The 23,004-nt window shown below is 36.9% G+C and overlaps 1 protein-coding gene across 6 annotated transcripts in view; it reads left to right on the top strand.

Annotated features, from left to right (window-relative positions):
* ehbp1l1a (EH domain binding protein 1-like 1a) overlaps positions 1 to 23,004 on the top strand; it is a 38,898-nt gene that overhangs the window by 2,001 nt on the left and 13,893 nt on the right. For 2 of the 6 annotated variants that reach the window (XM_060874258.1, XM_060874257.1), the window contains exons 1-7: positions 14,311 to 14,568; positions 14,855 to 15,430; positions 17,351 to 17,410; positions 17,490 to 17,631; positions 19,537 to 19,902; positions 20,093 to 22,372; positions 22,473 to 22,541. In XM_060874258.1, the coding sequence (XP_060730241.1) occupies positions 14,346 to 14,568; positions 14,855 to 15,430; positions 17,351 to 17,410; positions 17,490 to 17,631; positions 19,537 to 19,902; positions 20,093 to 22,372; positions 22,473 to 22,541 (3,716 nt within the window). In that variant the 5' untranslated portion in view covers positions 14,311 to 14,345. Of the gene's footprint in view, positions 1 to 7,107; positions 7,166 to 8,662; positions 8,759 to 8,912; positions 8,967 to 9,777; positions 9,957 to 10,479; positions 10,617 to 11,130; positions 11,206 to 14,310; positions 14,569 to 14,854; positions 15,431 to 17,350; positions 17,411 to 17,489; positions 17,632 to 19,536; positions 19,903 to 20,092; positions 22,373 to 22,472; positions 22,542 to 23,004 lie in introns of those variants that run through there. The other 4 variants (XM_060874259.1, XM_060874260.1, XM_060874261.1 and 1 more) reach the window with 4 other exon arrangements.

Below are 23,004 nucleotides of genomic sequence, written 5' to 3'. Positions count from 1 at the left end.
AAGAGATAAGAAGCCTTGCTGTTCATAATAACACCAAAATAAAAAACAAAACAAACATGGTTAGTCACGTTATGTTTTTCGTGTGCGTTTACGATGATCTATGGTGAACACAAATACACAGAGGTTTAATAGTGCTGCAAAAACACTCGGATTCACACTGCGGCAAACATGCCCAGCGTGAAAACCTGATAAACTGTGTGGGTTTCCAGCTCATTCATTGGTTTCCTCCTCCTGTCCAAAAGCGGGTGGATTGGCGATGCTAAATTGTCATGGTGTGAATAAGTGTGTGTATGTGAACTTACCTGCATTGGTCCAAGTGTTCCTGAGTTTGGCAGCAGATCCAGTGCATCCTGGCCTAAAGTGGTTACTCTTTTACTTATTAATATAAAAGTATATTAGCTAAGATAATCACTCCAAATAATGGATTTGTAAAAAGAGAACAAAATACAGAAAGTTATAAAACAAGGACCACATTAACTCGAAAATAAGTCCCTGTCAGTACTGTTGAATTTATAAATGCAATTCAATTTATAGGAAATTTAAATGTGTGCTGCAACATTACTTCCAACAGATCACATTAGGTTTAAGGTGAAATAATTCAGAGGACTACTTGTTTTTGAGGTATTGGGGTCTGGATTAAATTCATTTAGTTGTCAGCAGTCAATTACAGTTATATCTGTAGGAAGTCAATAATAAGGCATTTTATTAGTGGCAAGTAGTGAATTTCACCACTGTAAAGAAAGAAAAATAAAACAAACCCATAGTAACGCTTCATGGATCCACGTGTTAAAAACACAGATTTTAAAAAAGGCAAAAAATAGAATGGAACCAGACTGAAGCACAGCTGTATTCTGCCTTACTTCACACATCTGACTAATGGCTAATAAATGCAGAGCTGTGGTTTAAAGATTTGTGTACATAATACAAACATTATAATTTACTTTTATTAGTCAAGAAGGAGAAACTTTTTAGTGACAGCAACAACATTCGTGGATGCCAAAGATTTATAGCTTTGTACACCACTGTGTACGTACTTCTAATGGCCTCATTTTGTATTCTGGAGAATGATCTTATTGCTGTTTTTCATGGATCGGTAAGATTTGAATAGTTATTTTGTAATAACAACAAATTAAATCATTACAATATAGTACATTATGTTGCAAGAAAAACAGATCAGGATTTATTGTGGTATTGTGAACATTTGCCCTATTATTTTCATGTTGTTATCATTTTCATTGTCAAAAATGTATATCATGGCAACATTATTAATATGCAAGGATTTTTTGACAGAGGATTATTCAGCAGTAATAAATTAGCCTTAGCATGGCTCCAGCCGCTGTCTGACATTCTCTGTGTCACACTTTCCCGTTTAATTGTACAGGTGAAAACGCACAATCTTGATTATTTTGTGTATTTTTTTGTTAGAAGGCTGTGTGTAAGCAGCAAAACACTTATCAGGAAAAGCCTTCTTTGTGTTTAAGCCCTCTTATTTTGGCACCATGTGTTGGCAGTCATACATATCTTTCCTGTAGAAGGCAGTCTAATAATTGTGTTTACTGTATATCTAAAAACATGCGACTGATGTGACTGATGGGTGACGACATGTGACTGATGGGTGTCCAATCAGCATAGAGCCACTGTAAGTGCAGGTTTCCATTCTAATCGAGCAGGAGCCATACCTGATTTAATGGAAGACAAAATAAATATATATAATATCAGGGGGCTGGCTCAGTCGTGGTATTGCCGGCCCGAGACTCGAACACACAACCTTAGGGTTAGGAGTCAAACTCTCTAACCATTAGGCCACGACTTCCCCAATGGTTGAAATGGTGCAAATGACTGTAATGAAAAGACAAGGAAATACTTAAGTACACATAAGACAATACACTGCATAATGGACAGACGAATGCACTGCTCGTGTGGACATACGAGACATGACATCGTGCTGGGATTATCAGATTGTCTATGACAACAAAGCATTTTAAAACTTCATGCAGATAGTGCTGTGCATGTTGTATCACATTATATCATAAAACTGACTGGTAAATCCAGCCATGCTGCAAAATATTGTTACGAAATATTGTTATGGCATCCTATTAATGTACAGTGCAGATACAGTGCATAGCTCTTGCATGAAGAATTATGTAAATTTTATTTTTAATAAATTTGAAATTAAATTTTACAACATTGTGTGGTAAGTTGTTCCAGTCATCTTGCAGTGCTCTTGTTCTTGTTTCCTCTCCTCTGATTATCAGGGGATAATTTTTTTTTATTACGTTCTGCAGTCACAGTATTGCAAAAACTGTAAAAAGTAGTCTGTTACTTGATATCTTTACTTTTTCAACAACACACACATGATTTCCTTAATCATTTAGAAATGTTTGGGAATTGAAGTTGGACAAACAAATGAAAAATAATAAAAAAAATTTAAACTAGTTGCCATTAGTCACTAGTGTAAATTTGCCCCACATAGCTGTATGTAAAAAAAAAGAATAAATATAAGCAAATAAGCATATAGGTCAGTTGCATCAGTTAATTTTTTTCTTTCGATATCTGACAGCATTTTCTGCTGATGCTGAATCAGTGATACCACTAATCCTTAGAGAAATATATAAACTTGCATAAATATTATTACTTGACTTTTGTTTTTCTGTTTTCTGATCAGGTTAGTTAGCAAAATTTGAAGAAAAAGAAACAGCTAAAAATCTAATGCAAATGACATTCAGAATAAAGGTTACTCGCTGAAAGGTCAATGTATGTATACGTATGTGAATTTTATTTGCTGTTTTGAAATTCCCTTTCATCCATTACGTCTTTGACCCAGCATGTTTATTTACACTCCTATTACTATTATTGTTGTCCCATATGTTTTAGAAAGGATTTTCAGGGCTTAATAAGCTCCTCAATATTCACTTGGCTGCCATTTTGCCAGTCTATTTTGGACTCCGTCGTCATTCTCAATTCTTTTCACATTGGTACAGCTGCTGTTCAGTGTGACCTGCAACATGAGACCCGGAGGCCGCTGCTGCGCTTAACTTCACCCTTTCCTTTAATCTGGTGCCCAGCTACACACAGCTAGTGACTTGTGCTCCTGTGCTGAGATAAAGTACTGTGGGGATGCAAAGAGTGTCCTGGTAGATTGAATCATCATCATTTTCTCCACTTTTTTTTAATGACTGATTAATGTGGAATGAGGTCAACAGTAGACACCACACAACCAGAGATGAATGTAGTCCAGGTTTTTTTTGCAGTACAATGAATCAGATTTGTGAGTTTATCATTAGATAAACTGGAAGTAGGGAAAACAAAAACTTTTTATGACAGTGTATGACTTATATTGCACTTAAAAAAATAAATATATGGCAAGTCAGATTTAAAAAAAAAAATACAATGGATAGTTTATTTAAAAATATTTAAAGACGATTGTTAATTAGAAGATTGATTAATGCTGAGTGAGCCTGATCAGTTCACATAGAGTATTGACATAAACACGTTACACAGTAAAATATCCCACAGATGTTGCCAGTGATATGAATTAGATGGCTATTGTTGTTTAGGCAGGTTAATGCAGAGTAAAACAGCAGAGTGAGATTTTCTTTGCAGCAGAACACCAGCATTGGAGGTGTGATTCTAAACTCAGGTGTGAACTCAGTGTTCAGTTTCATTCAGGGCTTTGAAAATATCCGATCATATCATGTTGAATATGCAAAAACTAACAGTATTAATATTACTCAGTTCAGTTATGTAGAAACAATGGAAACATTCAAATGTAGAAACATTTGAATGTAAAATTCAGTTTTCAGTGGGATAAATTCCTTTTGTCAGCTGCTTTAAATAAAGTGTGTTGAAGGTGTCGGTGTGTGTGTGTGTGTGTTTAATGATGCAGTGTGAGTAAAGAAGAGCCACACCCATCACACAAAAGACTGCTAGTGTAGTGCTATCTAATATCTGTTCCTTCTGTTTCATACTTAGCATACTTTCTCAGAATTTACCTTGCAAACTGCTCCACACACACACACACACACACACACACACACACACACACACACACATTACCTAGTTTTGTTATCTAAGTAAAGGTTAGTACTTTTGGAGTGTCACGAGTTTGGGAATAATTCATTACAGTTCACTCCATTATGGTTTGCCTCATCATTGTTTTTAAATAATATTTGTGTGTAAATTTACAATAGCGGTGGCTGGTGGTTTGTCTAACAGGGAAGCATGTGTGTCTGTAGTGTATATAATAACACATGACAGATGTGGGGGTTGGGGTAGGGGTGTGATGCTGCCCCTGAGAAGTCCATTAGCTTTGTACGACAGCATGGACTGGAATCTGCAATCATGACACACTGCAGCGATTTGCCAACTATTACGATGATTACTTTATTAATTTACAAAACATTTTCATCTTAAAAGTTAATAGTTAGATTTAATCTTGTGGATCATTCAAGAGGCAAGTTAGTTCTCTCTTATGTTTTAAGCCACGATAACCAGTTTTTCTCTTACCAGCCTCATTCTCTTTTCTCTCTTTATCTCTTTATCTCGTGTGATCTGATTGCTTGTTCTTTCTCTTTCTTTAAAACAAACAAACAAAAAAATCCTCACAATGCTTGTCATTTTACAAAGCGTTTACCACAAGAGACTCCTTACGTAAATGTTAAATAGTCAAAAACCTTAACCACATCAGTGATTATAGGTTTCTCCTCATTAAATAACCACACGTTTTTATTAAATCCATTTATTATTAGTCCTATATTATGTGGATCATCTTCAGTACAACTTTCTGTGTATGAGCTGTTACTATAGAAACAACAACATATTAAAACCAGCACATTAATATTAACCTATAGCTCATGTTACAACCAGAACTGTTTTTTTAACTGTGCGGTTAGATGAAAATAACGTACGCCTTCTAACCCATCAGAATTGAACATGAAGTATATATGTGTTCTGTTTTGTTTTTGCTCATGGGTAAGAATATCAAAAATCTTTTCCAAAATGATGTCAAAGAAATCAGCTCTGAGATGTTAAAAAAAAAATTGAAGGGTCAAATCTAATCAACCCAATAAATAAACAACATAATTCCTATATGAACGCAGATTATAAAGCATAACTTTGTACTTACAATTCATAAAATTTACCAATTACAAAGAAACAATGGCAAGTTGTACTAGTATACTGACCACTATTGCAGCTTCGACCATGGTCTGGTTCATCACCACTTCTCAGTTGGGTTCTCAGTTGGTTATGTGGTTCAACCCTTTTAAGAGGTTGCTTGGTCATCATATGGAGAAGCTGTGCAGAACAAAGATCACACTGTCCATTAAATATTTAATAAGTATATTCTTTATGCCAAATTAACCCACATATACACGCCTTGACTCTTGGACCCAAAATACTTGTTTTCTTTTATTAAAACACGGTGTATTTCAGTCTGTAATAGAAGCCCAGTGAAGCTGTGTGTCAGTGGAGTTGTACCATCAGTGTATGCTTCAAAGGAGAGTTTCACACAGGCCAATGCTAACGACTGAAGACTGTGTCTATTAAATAAAGTGACAGAATGGTGGTGAGACTGAGCTTCCTTTGTAAGTTTAAAGTAATTGTAGTTATATGTTTGTACATATCCTGCTGAAAATATAATACTTTAGCCTATTTTCTATGATGCATTAACAATGACTTATGCATAAGCTATATCTGTTGTCTCATAATATATTAATAATCCTATACAGCAGAACTTAGGACATCAAAACAGCCCTTTAAAATCATGCAACAGGCCTACAAGAGAAAGATAAATGAAAGGATGTGATCTTTATTTTGCATATTTACTAGTATATGCAATTCACAACTTATTCCCAGATCAGCACTGGGAAGGGTCACTACTGCCTTGAGAGACAGCAGAGATTAATTCTGTTCTGGATTTGGGGCACGAGGCAATAACTGAAAAGTGCATGTGTTATGATATCGCTTATTCTGCCCTCAAGGCAAAATAATTCCTCCTTAGTGCCAGCAACATGTTCTATCTGGAATCTCTGCATACTGAACATGAATGTGACCCAGTGTGTTGTTAGTGTTTAGTTAATACTGGGAGGGGTGGATTTGGTTGTGAGTGTTTGTTTGATATCTGTTATCTTTACTAGATATAATTTGACAATCAGCTAGCAAGCAGATTAACATTAAACTACAGGAAGAAGGTTTAGCAAGTCTGTTGCTCTCTCCCCCTTAACCTTGTAACCTTGAAAAGTAATCTTCAATCTTGACTTGGTCTCACCTTCATTTGGACTTGATCTTGACTTGTCTTCGGCCCTGTTAAGACTCGGTCTTGACTCTGACTTGATCATAGCACAGTTGATTACACTTATGCAGTGTAAACCTTTGTCTAAATCTTTCATACTGTGACAAGCCAGCACAGAGAACCAGTGGGTAGTGATGCTGTCTTACAGCTCCAGGGTTGCTGCATCTATCTAGATTGAGTTACTTTCTACTGTACGTAGATTTATTTGGAGTGTTTTCTACACATTTGTGTGGGTTTTTCCAGGTTCTACAGTAACATACTAGTAGGTGGACTGGCCACAGTTTATTGCCTCGGGGTGTATTCTCTCTCTCCTTGTTCCCAGTGTATGTATGTTAAAGGATATGACAGCATTGTGCCAAACAAGTGAACTTCTCCATCCCTTCTCTACTAATCCCTCTATCACTTTCCTAGACTAAGACTAAATTTCACCTCATTATCATGTGCACAGCGGAATACAGAAATAATCAAGTACAGAAATAAGCAAACAGTTAAAAAAAACTATATAAAGAAGTAAATTCATAAACATGCAAATGTATAAGGAATACAGAATGAAGAAAAAAGAATCTCAGTAAAAGCAAACATGGATAATACATTTATAATTTATTTTTTGTTTTAAATATCTTGAATATTAAATCAATTTTTATTTTCATTCTTTCAGAGTGGGGATGTGCAGAAAGTGTTGTGCAATTTCATGGACAGTGCATATTTAATAAACATGGTGCTTTTCAGTAGATAAGGCTAGACTTCATATAAAAACGCAGTTCAAAGTTACAGTACATTATGCTGATGTTATTTTTTACATGCTGTGTCTGCAGGCAGCCAGACAAACTGAGAGTGGTTTGGACCAGACGAAACAGACGAATCTGCACTAAGGTAGGAAAGAGGATGTAGATAATTGTACATTACTGTTTTTGTTTCACTCTCTGCGTACATGAGGTGCAATAAGTTTACAGTGTACAGGATGTAGTGCAGATGTTTGCAGATAGCAGTTGGCCCAACTGCAATCAGATGTTTAGAATGGAGAAAAACTGTTACATTAGTACAGTCTGAGTGTAGACCACGGACGTCAGAGACAGTTTAGAACAAACTAAGTCCAATGTCATGAGGGCTGTGCAAAAAAAAAAAAAAAAAAAAAAAAAATATATATATATATATATATATATATATATATTTATATATATATATATATAAATGAAACATCAACATCACTGCTTTAGCTTTACTTGCGCTTTATTAAGGTTTATATCTTTCAGATAAATGCTGGTAAATTAACACATTGTTAGATTCTTAATGGGGGAAAAAGTAAAACAATTGCTTAAGCATTAGAGATTAATATATTAATAGTTTTCAAAAATGAATGAAAAATATGGTATCAATGTTGTGATTGCAAATGTATTCACTTCCCCAGTGCTGTTGTGAAACCCTTACAATCATACTTTCCAACATCACATTTTTAGCTAGATAGTTATTTCATTAACCATATTTTTACACATCAATTCATGGAGTATTCTGTATTTGAGTTTACAGCCCTGGGTTTATTGCCCCCTAGTGCATGTAAGGGACATAGCAGAATAACAGTAAACACCAGAAACTAGTTAATTTTTTTTACATTTCTGTTCCAGACATCAGTCCCAACCATGTTGAGATTAGGGCTCTGTGGAGCTTGTACTGTCTGCTCCATGACTTCTGTTTTCTAAAGTTTATTACAATTTAAAAAGAATGTTTGAAACACAAACTATGGGGCCCAGTTTTAAGAGCGCATAGTTATCAACATTGCACATCAGCTATGACTAAGCTATGATATGACATTAAACGACAGTGAATGTTTTAAACACAATTCTGTAATTCTAATACACAGGCAGTGCTGTGTTTGATTAGTCAGATGGGAAAGTTGTGCACATATGTCAGATCAGATTTAACAACATCATCATGCACTAACTTTAGACACGAAAAAAAGTACAACTGCAAGTTGAAAGACAAGAGCTGGCTGCCAATTAATGGAGAGAGAACGTAAAGCTCGAGCCAGAGTGTGGAGTCACCATGATAACAAGTCAGTAAAAAGCAGCTGGAATTTGTAATAAAAAGAAGTTGGAGAACCCTTGAAAAGCAACCAGTGTTTGTGTCTGTTTTTGTGTTATATACTCAGTTTTTGTGCTGTTTATTTGGTCCAGACCACCAGAGTGGATTCCTTTGAAGCTAGTGGAGTTTTACTGTTTTAGTAGCAGATCCCAAACCACATAATACTGGACTAAATAGTTTGGCCGTAAACATTGCATGTATGTTTACATCATGTATAAATATTTCGCACACTATTACTATTCAAACCTATCACCTTTGCAATCTTTGCTTTTATTTGACTCCTATGTTCAGCTTCATGGCTGGCAGCCTGGCATCAAGAATCCGTACAGAGGGACAGTGTTGTGGCAGCTGCCTGAGAATGTGGATATTACAGTCACACTCTTTAAGGTAGACTATCACAAAAAATCTATAGACCTGGTACTATTCATATCTTACATTAATAATGTGATATCTTTAATAAGTAAGGATTACTTGATTACCATATATCATGAATGCCAGTTATACAACTAGTTACACTGCTATATATATTACTTTTTTACAGGATCCAAATGCTGATGAATTTGAAGACAAAGATTGGACACTTATCATTGAAAATGTAAGTCAGTGTCTAACATAGGTCAAGTCTACCTCTTCAGTCCAGTATAAAATTCAGTCCAGTATAAATCTGTATAGCTTTGAACTTTTTATTATTTCATTTTGTTTTTCTGTTAAGCTTATTATAATTATTCTTAGACATTTTTAAGTGCTCCTAAGAGTTTTTGAACACCAAACCCGGTCAAGTTGTTCATACAAAATTACTGTCTTCCCGGTACAGAAGCTCAAAGCTCAATTTTTCAATCTATTTAGCCTATCTATCTATCTATCTATCTATCTATCTATCTATCTATCTATCTATCTATCTATTCATCCATCCATCCATCCATCCATCTATCTAGTCGTACAATATTAGGTGGAATTATGTCACGTGCAGCTCGATCCCCAAAATAAGTGGAATCACAAAATTACCACAACATACACATATCAAAATGCTCAGAACTATAATGAGAAGCGGGTGTATTCTAGTGACATCATATGCACTTGCGAAAAAAGTATTGGCACCCCATCTATCCACTTGCCAACATGTCTGTCCACTCACCTCCAAAAAGCATTGGACATTACAACTACTCGCTTCACCAATCCAACATCAAAGTTTGTTGTGACTTTTTTTTTCAATAGTATTCTGATAATGGCCGGTCTCTGAAAGTTAATAAGGAGAGTTTGTATAGTTTGCAGTTCATTACTATGCATCATGCAGTGAATGTGCACTTAATCTTCTGTTAAAACCTTTCATTAGTCCTGTAGCAGTTACACATTTGCTGAACACAGTTTAATTACAGCAATACATGTCTCTCGCCCAAATTCTACAGGAGACAAAGGGTCATCGAAAAGTTCTAGCATCAGTGGATGTAAACATGAAGAACTATGCCAACGCCACTTCAGCCACATTTGACCTGACGCTCAAACTGAAGCCACTCTCGGTGAAAGTTGTGGACGCTACACTGAAGCTTACCCTGACCTGCATCTTTCTTAAAGAGGGCAAGGCCACGTAAGTGTTTCATCATCAGTTCCAAATTGTGTTGTAGACTGAAGTGTTTGTTTATAAGACACAATTTTTGTTGACTGTTGAAGTTTGCTGGATGATGTTTGACATATATGAGCTGGCTTACGTTGTGTAAGTACATGTTTCCCATCCTATTAAAAAAATCTGATTATTTTCTATTAGTCTGCAGTCTTTTAAATTGTAAATGTACATTGTGACAAAATATTGATGTCTTTTTGACACAAGAGATTTGAAAGTGAATATACTGATAGGATTGGATATTGCAGCAACTGCAACTTCTGTCAATTAACAAAAACCCATTTATCTATTTTGAGTATACTCTGTAATTGATATACTCTATAATTTAGGTATAATTTATATTAATGCTAATTAATATAAAGCTCAATCCATCAATAACAAATGTAACATAACATTGCATTATGCTTTATGGTGCTGCTAATACTACTTACAAATGTTAGTAGTAGGTGTTGTAGTAGAAATCAGCTCTTTCAATGTCCTTTTCTTACAGTGATGAGGATATGCAGAGTTTAGCTAGTCTAATGAGCCTTAAGCATTCAGACATCGGAAACCTGGATGACTTCAACGACAGTGATGAAGAGGACAAGAGGACGAGTACAGGAACGAGCAAAAGTGTGGCAGCTACAGGTAGGGAAATACCTATATGTGCACCTGCGCCTCAGATAAACCTGATTTTCAAATTATAGCTGCATTTTTCTTTTGAAACGGAATGCTTGTTTCTCACAAAGGGTTAAAAAAACGTGCTCAGGCACATGTACACACATGAAACATAAAATCAGAATCGAATCAGAATTAAGCAGCTCTGTAGTATTGATTTATTTCATAAAAACCATAATAATTTAATGTGTCGATAAAGGAACTACATGTAAATCTCTATCCCAGATGGCTTTTTTCTGGATCTTTTTATGTTTATGGGCCTTTGGTTCCTGTTTAGATTGAAACAAAAATCAAAACGGTATCAAAAACGGACATTTAACACTAAATTCAACTGATACATCATGTAAGTTGTCTGCTGCCCTTTGCACAGATACACAAATGAGTGAATCCATGAATATTTCCCGCAAGGTCGTTGTGGCAGTTTTTTATTTAATAGGGTTTTGTGAACGAGTCGCTTTTCTCATTTGCTCTTTTTCATGGGCAGCTCCTCTTCCTCCTGTCAGAAAAGATCATGATGAAGCATGGAGGCCTGCTGTAAACATAAACCCTTTTGTCACAGGTAGCTTCCTGTCTGTTTTCTCTTGTCTGCCTAATTTTCTTTCTCATTTCATGAATGTTGAGCACATCAGTCTTTTGTCATCACATTATTGTTAGAGTTAATCTGAAATAGAGGTCATTTTCTGTAATAAGCACACAACATGCATTCTAGTAAAATTGGCAGCATAAAATACCTTCCCCTTTCCTTGTTAGGACATGGGACTTAATTTTAGAATTCTGTATTTTATATGTGGATAAAATATAGTATATTACTCTCTTATAGTATATTACAGTTTAAATCATTATTTAACTAGAACATGCCAACATAATGATATCCAACATAATGATTGTTTGTTTTAATGTATAAAAACAATGGTACTTATTTATTCATAAATAAACTGAAATTGGTTTTTGTGTTAATGTTAACAGAAACATAGTGTTCATTAATGAAACACAGAGTTCATAGTAGCACAGACTCCAAGCTCTTCCTTATTCTTTTCTTTCATTTTCTCTATCTAAATCACCCCTGCTGTATATTTCTCATTTCTCTGTTTCCCTCCTTTTCTGGGTCTCTAAGTTCATTCTGAAAGGGATTTAAGGAGTTCATCCTCATCATCCTCTGTTCCTAACCTGCCTCATCAAGCCTGTCACCTGCTCCAGACCTCTCTCAAATCTCCTCTATCATCACATTATACTGCACCCGCCCATCTCCCTGACCTTTCTGGCTCATCCCAGCCATCACGTCCCACTCATTATGACTTTACTGTACCGGCATTTACTCGCGCTCATCCTCCTGCCCTGCCCAAAATCTTCCAGCCAACAGCAGGCTCAGGTACATGCATAGGAGTGTAGTAATAAAGAACACCACAGAGGGGTGCTGCTCACTGGATGGGAAGTGCACACAGTACACGCAGCTGTCATGCAATGCTGGAAAACCTTATTTTTTCTAGTCCATTGGGTATTTACTATGGTCAACCTTTTACTTAATGGTGAGACTAGAATGAAGGGAAATTGCTGTGACTAAACTGGGGCCTCAGCAGTAAGAGACTCCTTAAATAGAGGCCATGTGTTTGTTGATAAACTAATCATGGCATAATGCACTTTAGAAAGTTGTGTTTTCTATAGTAAGGGTCTCATAAACTGTCTGTTCTGTTCAGATTTAAATACCAATGGACGGAATTTATAGTCTTTGCATTTAAAAGCCTTTGTCTGAATCCCATGGTAACCTGGAGAGCATCCTGTGATTTTGCAAAGAAGCAGCCATATATTCTGCACTTGTCTTTTTTATTCTTTATGAGAAGGTCTTGAACATAAGAGTAACATAAGTACAAATCAGAGTAAAAAAACCTTTGTTCTTTCCTCGTGAGATTTGTATCTGTTTTTGTTTAACGTGTACCTTTTCTGCTTTGCTTCTTTTTCTGATCCTTTTAAGTTCCTGTATCTGTTTCCCGAAGGCCCTCAGGGGGCCAGGCTGATGTTAGTATCACCAAGGTCAGTAGATGCGTTGCTTCATCTCCACGACCTCTCTCTACCACATTTCCTGGTCCCAGTGCTCCTCCTTTCTCTCTTTCCTCGATCTTCTCCTCTTCTTCTCAGCAGACTGCTCCTCCTGCTATTTCTTGGACAGGTAATAACAGTTAGGTCTTGGCATATAACATGGTGATATAACATGTTTGCTTGCAGTATTTTAACAAGAAAAGTATCTATCAGATGTGTGCATGGCTTGGCTCAGCCAATTGCCAGTGATTCTCCACGGTGCTGCTGTTTCGACCATGCTGAATTGGTGTTATCCTTCTTACTCGGTTGTATGCATGCTGAGTGTTGCAGAGCACCAGACTGATCAAAGATAGTCATCACAGACAGCCTGATAAATGTTCTCTAATGACTTGCATCTACTAGGACAGAAAGGGTCAGTCCAAGTGCACAAACAATTTTAGTGTGAGCGGCATTCAGTGAGTGGTGTTAACTTGTCTGCATAGTTTATGTACCTCTAGATTTAACAAACTTGTGCATTGTCTGCATGCGACTCCCAGTAATATTTCAAAATATTAGCACACAAAACACCTGTTTTCTTTGACTGTGAGTTTCTTATGTGACCCCATTTGTAAATTGAATCACCCCATGTGGGCTTGCTAGTCAATTAAAGTGTTATATTGACATGATGTCATTTATACAGCCTCTCTGTATCATGTGCAGTACCACATGATTTTTGATATAAATTATTATATATCAGATATACTGTATAATGAGATATTCATAGATAATATGAGATATTCCTGTTTTTTGTTTGAAATTGTTTATTTGAATTTACAGTAGTATGATATTAGACAACCCAATATCCTCCTTAGAAACTCTGAATGTCTTGGGTAGAATTGCTAAGAAAGTGATACAGAGCCCTGGCCAGGATAAAGGTAGACAGGTATCTGTTTATGAGCCATGGCAAACCTTGTTGTTTGGGAGAAAATTCTATAAACTGATCAGCCATAACATTAAATTCACCTGCCTAATGTTTTGTGGGTCTCCTTTGTGCCACCAAAACAGCCCTGACCTGTCAAGGCATTGACTCCACAATGCCTCTGAAGGTGTGGTGTGATATCTTGCACCAAGACATTAGCAGCAGATCCTTTAAGTCCTATTAAGTTCAGGGCTCCAAGGATCAGACTTGTTTGACCGGCACATCACAGAGATGCTTTTTTGTATTGAGATCTGGGAAACTAGAAAGAGGCCACTGCCATTAGGGAATATCTCTGCCATGAAGGGTGAGCCTTGAGCGCCTATCACTTTGTCGACTGTTCACTATTTGTCTTTACTTGGAGCACTTTTGTTAGGTACTAACCATTGCACACCAGGAACACTCCACCAGAGCTGTTTTGGAGATGCCATGACCCAGTCATCAAGCTATCACAATCTGGCCCTTGTTGAAGTCACTTATATGTTTTCCCATTTTTAACTCATTAAACACATCAATTCAAAAACTGACTGTTCACTTGCTGCCTAATATATGGTTCCGATGTTATGGCAGATCAGATCAAGTCTTAATTAGATGAGGGTGTGTATGGAACACCTTACACAGTATAACTCAATCATTTTGTTCACCTGTCTTTTCCAGTTTCTTTTCATCTTGCTTCCCTTTTTCACCCATCTTTCTGTGTTTTTTTCCCCATGTCAGCCACTGCTGCTGTTGCCCCAGGAGCACGGGCACCTCAGAGTATTCCTCCTTTTTCTTCCCCTATATCTGTCAGTAGCCCTGATTCTTCTGTACTTGGCCACTTCCCTCCTGGCTCTGTACCTCTTCCTGCTCCATGCCCTTTAAAAACCTGCCGTGAGTCAGAGCTAGGAGCCACCCTGACCAGGCCCACCAGTATGCCCTCAGCATCAGAGACAGGTATATAAAGCCTACAGGAAATACTTGTATTGGCTAATTTATAAAATCAAACTGAGGAGTAACTGTAGGCTTCAAATGTTATCAGTGTAATACCAGCTTGCTAACTAATTGTAGTAGTTTAGGTCAGAAGGTTACTAAGGAATTAAATTTTCCAATGTAATACTGATGTTTCATTTGATTTCTATTTCACTCTTTTTCTGTAAATGCTGAAAATCTCAATTAACCATGATACTTTTTTCCCCTTTTCCCCCAACATTCTTCCTCACTCAAACCTATGCCCTTTCAGCATCTTGGCAGAGAGAGTGGAGGGCCCCTGAAGTAAAACCTAGCCTCTGTCCCATACCCATTACCTTAGAAGAACCTGTCCATCAGCAGGCAGTGCAAAGTTCAGACTCATTGCGCAGGCCTGCCTCAGCATCATTACCTCCTTCTGCTTTAGGTCCTCCCCTTAAAAAAGGCAGTTCCTTTAAGTCTCCCATTAATACAGCCATTTCTCCTTTACCCTTGGCAGAAATAAGGCATGCCATTAATATGCCATCTTTAGAAGGTCCTCCTCTGTCCCTGTCCCATCCATCTGATGTGACTTCTTGCACTGTGCCCTCTCCTTTGCCCTGTTCCCTCATCCTGTCAGAATCCCTCTCACCTGCTCACTCTTTTCATGTTGCTGTACCTTCACCTGTCAGTCTTACCTCCATCCTTGATTCATCTGTACATACTGATACCTCCCTTGCCCCAATATCTAATTCTCCAAACACTCCTCATCCCAATGTTTCTGCTCAGCTGTCATCTGTCCACTTTTCTGCTCCCTTTTCAACTGCTGCTGTTGACCCTGAGGTTAATACATCTGATGCCGCTCAAACAGGTACAGAGCAAAGTCTTTGATACAAGTTTGCTGAAAGCTGTTGTCACTTGCTAAACCAAAGATTTACAATTTTACTTGGTTTAACATGCACATGTTTGTTCTTTGAAGGGCTGTGGTAGCTTGAGCCCTTAGAGTTAAGCATGGGTTTTGTGACTTTGTGTTTTTTTGACCGTGCATTAAAACATTTTCATAAACACTTACCTGCACACAACGTTTTCTCTTCTTTTGCAATTCTTTTGCTGCTTGTGTGTCTTAGACCCTTTCCATCAGGTTCAGACGTTGGAATGGAGACACCAGGTTGTCCCCACCGTGTTTAGACCAAACGTACGCAGACCTACTGGCCCCTTTATTGTGAACAATCCTACAAATCCCTTTTCCCCTTCTTCTCCTCCACCTGTTGTTCCTGGCTCCCAATTTCAGTCCCAAACAACCATCGCTCTACCCCTTATTGGGCACATTCCCGTACCTCCCTCTGATACAAGTAAAGGTACAAATTGGTGGCCTGAAGCTTCAAAGCTACATGATATAACACGTGAATGTGCATGTTGAAGGACAAGCTGGCACTGTGTCTTAAGAGTGTGAGTAAGCTTTATAGAAAATGCTCGCTGGAGGGTGTCTGGGTAAAAGCATATCTAATATTATATATGTGATGGTCTGGGAAAACTCATGTTTTTTGGCTAACTACTTTGACTTTGCAAATACATTCCTCCAGAATGATGTAGAACACCTTCCAAGTTTCCATAGGATTTCTCTAGACATCAAATCAGGTAGATAAGGAGCCAGTTTAAAAATCGGTCAGTTTAAGAAAAGTGGTCAGTCTCATTTGCTCTTTTTTGTGTTGGTTCTGTTTTTTTCTGTCCCATAAAGGCAGAAACATAAAACAAAATCATACCCTGGTAAAGGCTGATGCAAGTGCAAAACTCTGGCTAAATGAATCAAAATAAACACTAGGAGCAAAAACACACTCAAATAATGGATCTAGAAAGGGATACACACAACTGAAACATTACTTAGAATGACAAAAAAAGACAGGTATCCAACAGAGGCTAGGCAAAAGCATTGTGTGACAAAGGGGATTAAATTAGGTAGCTAATTATGTAAGGGACTAATTATATAACACAAAACGAGTCAACAAACTGAACAGGGAAGTGAGAAATAAAACCCAATTGCATGGAGTTAACCTCTGGTGGTCTGGCAGGGAAATGTCCCAGATCCGAGATGGATATGCCTGTATGCAAAACAAAAGAAATTAGGATATTTATCTAACAGAAAAGAAAGATGAGTCAAAAGCGATAATGAGGTTTTGGTTTGTCAAATGACTGACCTCAGGTGATGAGTCTAGAGAGCTCAAAATACTTGAAAATTTTAGTACATGAATAGTATTCCCAGGCTGCCACAAATATCTATTAACTAAATTGACCAACATTTATGATAAATTATGATTTGTTTATTACAAACTTTAACAAAACTTATTGTTTGTCTGGTGAAAGTATTCATCCCTTTTTTTATTATTATTATTTTGTTTCCTTGTAAATGTGGAGACACATGACTTGAAAATGTGAAATGTAAAGGGGTGAATAATTTTAGACACGCAGTCAGCGTTAGATCTGTTCCATGCTGTGTGAATGTAAGTATGCTGTGCCACAGAAAGAAGTCTTTGCTAAGCTGTAGGGCTAATTCATAGATAATTCTGTGTCAACGGCATCAACTCCGTTCAAGACATGGGGAAAATCTCCACAACACATTACAAATAGTGGCATGGCATTCATCAAGCTTTACATTTTTGGAAGCTCTGGCACGCTGTGGAATTTATTTTAGAATAAACATGTATGTATGTATAACTCTGCAAAGCCATGCTTGCCAACTGATTTTGCAAGTATAGCATTCGTTAATAATTTTTTTTTTTTTTTTTTTTTTCAGAGTTGCACAGACAGCTGAGCATATTGCAAGAGGAGGATTATCCTACTGCAGTCTATCCTGGTAAGAGCTGTTTTGAATGTCACTTCAGTTCCCACTTCTAATCTACTTGTACTACAAAACCTTTCCACGTTATGTTAAGGTGAGGAAAATGCAGATACCAAAACATCAAATGCTCAACAATCCGAAGACTCCAAAAGCAAAGCTGGACATATGATCATAGCCAATCATGGGTCAGACAGAGAATCAGCGTTTAAACAGCAGATCGTGATGCCAGAACCAAGGTGAGTGTCTGATATTATAACAGCATTTTGGGTGAAACAAGGAAAAGCTTTTAAAAGAAATTGAGCAAACAAACAAACAAGAGTGCAAAAGTTTCATTAGAGCTAGCTTTTGCAGCTTCTGCATTAAAAAGTACATTTTGGGATACAGATTTGAAAACACACAAGGGAATCTTCTAACAGCTTGGTACATATAGGTTTTTTCATTATTTGAAAATGTTTTTACTCCTGTAGTCTTGTCAGGTCATCTAACATCCATCAATTTCAGAAAGTTACTTTTTATAAAACTCTTTTAAAACTCTTTTCATTATATATTTCTGTTGCTGGTGATCTAACAGAGTGATTTGTCTAAAGTTGCTGGAGCTCTTTCAACAACTTCTGCCAAAGCTTTACTGTTAGTATGTGCTTTAATTCATTAATCAGTTTATTTAGTAATAAAAACAGTTTGAACAATTTTAAATGTTAATAGTTTATGATCCAAATATTTTTGACACACATGATGACTTTTTTTTTCATTGATGAGACTTTACTAAGTGAAACACAATAATATACAGTAGCAATGGTATATAGTAACACTCTGTGAAAATTTTGATTAATACTAGCACTTTTTTTATTGAACTTCCTGAACTGTGTAGCGAAGAAATGTTATGTTTGTTAATGATGACAACAAATAAAGCAATATAAAACAGTAAATCAGTTTTGTTCATAATCAGCTATCCTCAGGATCACGCTCTGACTTTTTACCTGTTTGTACATTAGGGGGAGTTCTACATTGTGTTGTCTTCGTCTTGGCTGTTTTGTGTCTCTATCTTGTTTCTGAGTTTCGGTTTCTTTTCTTTTCCCCAGTGTGTTCCATTTTTTTTTTTGTGTGTTTTTATGTAATAAATTATGTTTTTGCTATCCCTGCCTTTGGGTCTGGGGTTTTTAACACTGAAGGCACCCCTGTTTTCAGACAGCTATAGTATGTTTAAGCAAAGGTAAAATTACATCAGTGAGTATAATTCTAAAGTAGAAAGAGAGCACCAGGTGACAAAAAAGCATGAGCATTTGGTATTTATAAGATTTTGTTTGCCGGTTTTTGTTTAAAAATCTTTCTAAATCAGTTGATAACTAATAGATTTTGTCTTATGTAAACATCTTTTGTAATAATAGGTAAGTTAATATAGCTGTAGTCACCAACTCATCTCCTAGAAATGTACCTGCTTGATGAATTAAGTTCCATCCCAAATCTTGCTTATATTATCTAATCCGTTAATGGCTATTGATGATCTGGACTAAATGTGTTCAATTAGGACTGGAAGTGACATCTTCAGGATGGTAGATCTCCAGGAGCTGGGCTGGTATATAGTTTAATATAAGACTTCTAAGGCTTTGTGCTCTCTTTAGATGTACTATTTTGCCAATAGAAATAATACATTCAATAATTAAAAGGTAAATATATTTGCACTGTTTTATTTTAAACAAGTTTTACTTATGATAAGCCTTAAAAGTTTGTAATGGTAGAGCAAGCATTATATTAAACACATTCTACCTGTTAACTTGATCTTTCCCTTGAGAAACTGGTTTAATATCACAATGTCATACACAAGTATATTTTATCATTTGCCATGTGTTTTTATATTCATCTGTACTGTCACTTTATTTTGTGATGTCATCACTCCAGTAAGCCTCCTCGAACTGTGTGCATTAATTTTTGTGAATGCAAATGTTGCTCTTTGATGTTTTTATTTTATTTTATTTTTTTTTGTTATTGACAAGCTTGGAAAGCTTTGTTGTCTGATAATTATTCAGTGTTATCTTCCTATTCATCAAAGTGTTTCAGTGGTGCATGAAACATTTATCAGTTTGTAAACAGAATTGCTCGTGTCATGCATGGAGAAATTTCACTTTAGTTTTTCTCCTTCCCAGACCTGAGAGTATGGTCTCTCAAATGCAGTCTACCTCCAAATCCCCCAGTGTCCCACAGGCCCATTCACTTGAGGTGCCTAAATATGACATGGGTGTGGCTGAGAAGACACCTTGCAATACAGCTTTACAAACTATTCCATCACCTGTCATAGACAAAGAGTACATGCCCCCCTTGGCTGAAGTCAAGTGCACCCTATCACAAGAGTCAATAGCGGTGCAGGCAATTTGTCTGGATAAAGAAGAGAGCTTAAAGCTTACAAATGAGCCTAGAAATTTGCACAATATCCCAAAAGATGAAAATGAACAAGAAATAAACCTTGCCACAGAGTTGACATTTAGCCCAGATAAGACTAAAATTGATCAGGGGTAAGTCTAGCATGACACAACATGACTACATTTGGCTTTTCTATTTGCATTTACATCAACGTAGCAGGAGTGAACCGTTTAGCTCAGATTTGTTTTGTAGCATGCATTCTGTGTAGTCATGCATAGTTGCTCATTTTACTTCAATCCGTCTGCCCTCTTTGACCTGAATTCTGATCTCCTTGTCCCTCAGAGCAAACAGTATTGCAACTTTCCTTCCCTTTTGTCCAAGAACACCTGTTTCCCCTTGGTCATCAACATGTGACAATGGCTCAACTAGGATAAGAGAGGAGGTCAATAATCTCCCCACTGGCTACCAGAAATCGAATCAATACAATGAATCTGTGAAAAATATTGCGGATGTATCAGAATGTTCTGATAATGCACACAGTCCACAATTTGCACAGGTCCATAAGGCAAAAATAAAAGCAGATAATAATGAGTCAAATAAGACTGACTTTTTTATGTCTGCTGAAGCCTCACACATTTTTTTATTCCCATCTGGGGAGCATATTAAAATGGAGGAGGATATACAGTTGCCTAAAGATGAAATTTTGTTACTGGAGGACAGTCAAGAGAAAAGAATAAATACATTGGCACCTAAGGATACAGAATATCAAGACAGACAATACTTTGAAGATGCACGTGAGTCTCAGCTGAGCAAAAGTACTATTCCGGACATCGCCTTACTTCAGAGGTCAACGGTTGATAATTCTAAGATATACAGAGAGCCATGCATGGTCAGTATTCATCCATCCTGCCCAAGAGCTGCAATTGTACCTGGCTTGCCATCCTTATACTTGCAAGAAAATGCTATCAAATGGCTGTTACCTGAAGATACAATAAGCATAATATCATGTAAGAAGGAACCAGCTATGCTTATTCACCATTTGGGAATACAGTATAATGACATTAAAACACTGAAAAAAATGATTTTACTGAAGCCATCTTGCCCAAAATCTGTCAGCGTTCCTGGATTTCCGTCTGTAGCCCTTGATACTGTGGACATACCAAGCAGCGTTAATTTCCTACCAACTTGTTCGAAAGCCTCAAGCATTTCTGGCCTACCTTCAAGACTACCATTAACAATCTCAGACCCAGAAAGCTGGCTCAAAAATAACATGATTTTATGTGAAAGAAAAAAGAAGGAAAGTAGGGTGCAGATCCTACACTCATTTAAAGAGAGCTCAGATATGTATAAAGCAATGATTCTTATAAGACCATGTTGCTCCACAGCATCTAAGGTTCCTGGATTTCCATCTCTTCCAAGGTCCATACCACAAGAGCATCAGAGTATCATAAATATGTTACCATCTTGTCCAAAAATGTCCAGTATTGCAGGGTTTCCTTCAGTGCTTCTCAGTATTGAGCAAGATCTCTTACTGTACCAATCTGACAACACACCACTATTTGTGATGCAAAGTAAGAAGGATAAAGTAAGTGTTATTCATGATTTGGGAAAGCCATATGATGATATTAAACAAGTGAGAAATATGTTGTCACTGACATTAACATGTCCAACAACTGCTGCTTCTGGTTTCCCATCTGCACCAATCCATATTGAAAAAGCCCCTAATGCAGTCAATCTATGTCCAACTTGTCCCACAACTTCAAAGATTTTTGGCATGCCTTCAACATTGCTTGCCATTGAGCCAGACGATAAACATAAGCATACAGACAGTGTAATATTATGGAGAAGAGAACTGAGAAAAATTGAACCACGCATTCTTGTTATGTTTATATATAATGCAGAAACAACCAAATCAATGAGTCTTATAAGATCTACCTGCTCATCACAATCAAGGATCCCTGGATTCCCATCTACCACAAAGCGAAGTTCCAAGAAACACCCAAATATTGTAAATATGATGTCGTCCTGCCCAAATAATTCAAAGACTGTTGGTTTCCCATCTGTAACAATTATTAGAACAGATCAAGATATTCAGCAATGGAGATTAAACAGTGAACAATTCATTCAAATACCAAAGAAGAGAATGTCAAACATTATTTCGAATCAGGTTTTAGACACATTTAAGGAAAACGTTGATTTTGTTAAGACTATGGTGGCCTTTGTGCCATCATGCCCCAAACAAGCATGTTCTCCTGGCTTTCCCTCCATAACAACACCGAATTATGAGAGCTCATGGTGCTTCCCATCTGCACCACTACCAAAATCAGAAAAGCATTTACCATCAACCAGTGTTATAGAAACCTATACCCCAGTGAGGTTCGAGTCATCTCTCACATCAAACTTTTCTATGACACATCATCCTATTACAGTTCTAACAGAAGAAAACAAATCTTCAAAGGAGTGTTATGTTGCAATGCAGCATGTATCAAATAGTTCAGATGCAAATGAACTGACTCATATCAATGAAACTAAATTGAATGCTAGTTCCCTGGAAGAGACCAAAGAAGATATAGGAGTCTGGACAAAAAGTGAGGAAGGAGAAAAGGGAATTCTGGAGAGTGGGTAAGTTTGGGACATAGTCCTGCAATGCAGAAAATTTAATTTCTCACCTTTTAGTCAGCAGACAATGCACAGAATAATTTTTCATATACTCTGTATTTAGCAAAATAGACTGCAGAATGTGGCATTCCCTACCTCCAGACATGCCATTATTACTCACTGCTGCAGAAAGGTGAGTTATAGTTGTAGTATCTTGGACTAATGCTATACAGGATAGTTTTTGATAACAGCTTCATTTACCACTCTATTTTACTACTCAAAGATGAAAAGCATTTGCTCTGTATCATATGAGATGCAAGGCCTCTCGAATCAAATGACATGGCAAATGTCTCTTCATGCTGCACTTTCACACCTAGTCTGTCTGATTCTCAATTAGGGTGGACCTTTTGCTTTGCCTGCTGTTTGGTTTGGTTTGAATTTACATCAAGTGCAATTGAACAAATCTAAAAATGTTGGCTGAGGGTTGTGCAGGGCTGAAAACGTATTCGTAAAACTCATTAAAAGATAAAATGAGCTTCACAAAGTATGAACAGAAATCATAAAATTCACCCCAGCACAGAGAACACAGACCCGGCACTCAGTAAATTACCTAGATTAAAACATTTTGTTTATCTGTTGTTTATTTTTGTGTTCAT

The sequence above is a fragment of the Tachysurus vachellii genome, chromosome 7 (assembly GCF_030014155.1).
Source record: "Tachysurus vachellii isolate PV-2020 chromosome 7, HZAU_Pvac_v1, whole genome shotgun sequence".
Classification (NCBI taxonomy): Eukaryota; Metazoa; Chordata; class Actinopteri; order Siluriformes; family Bagridae; genus Tachysurus; species Tachysurus vachellii.
This window is presented reverse-complemented; position numbering and strand designations above follow the sequence as displayed.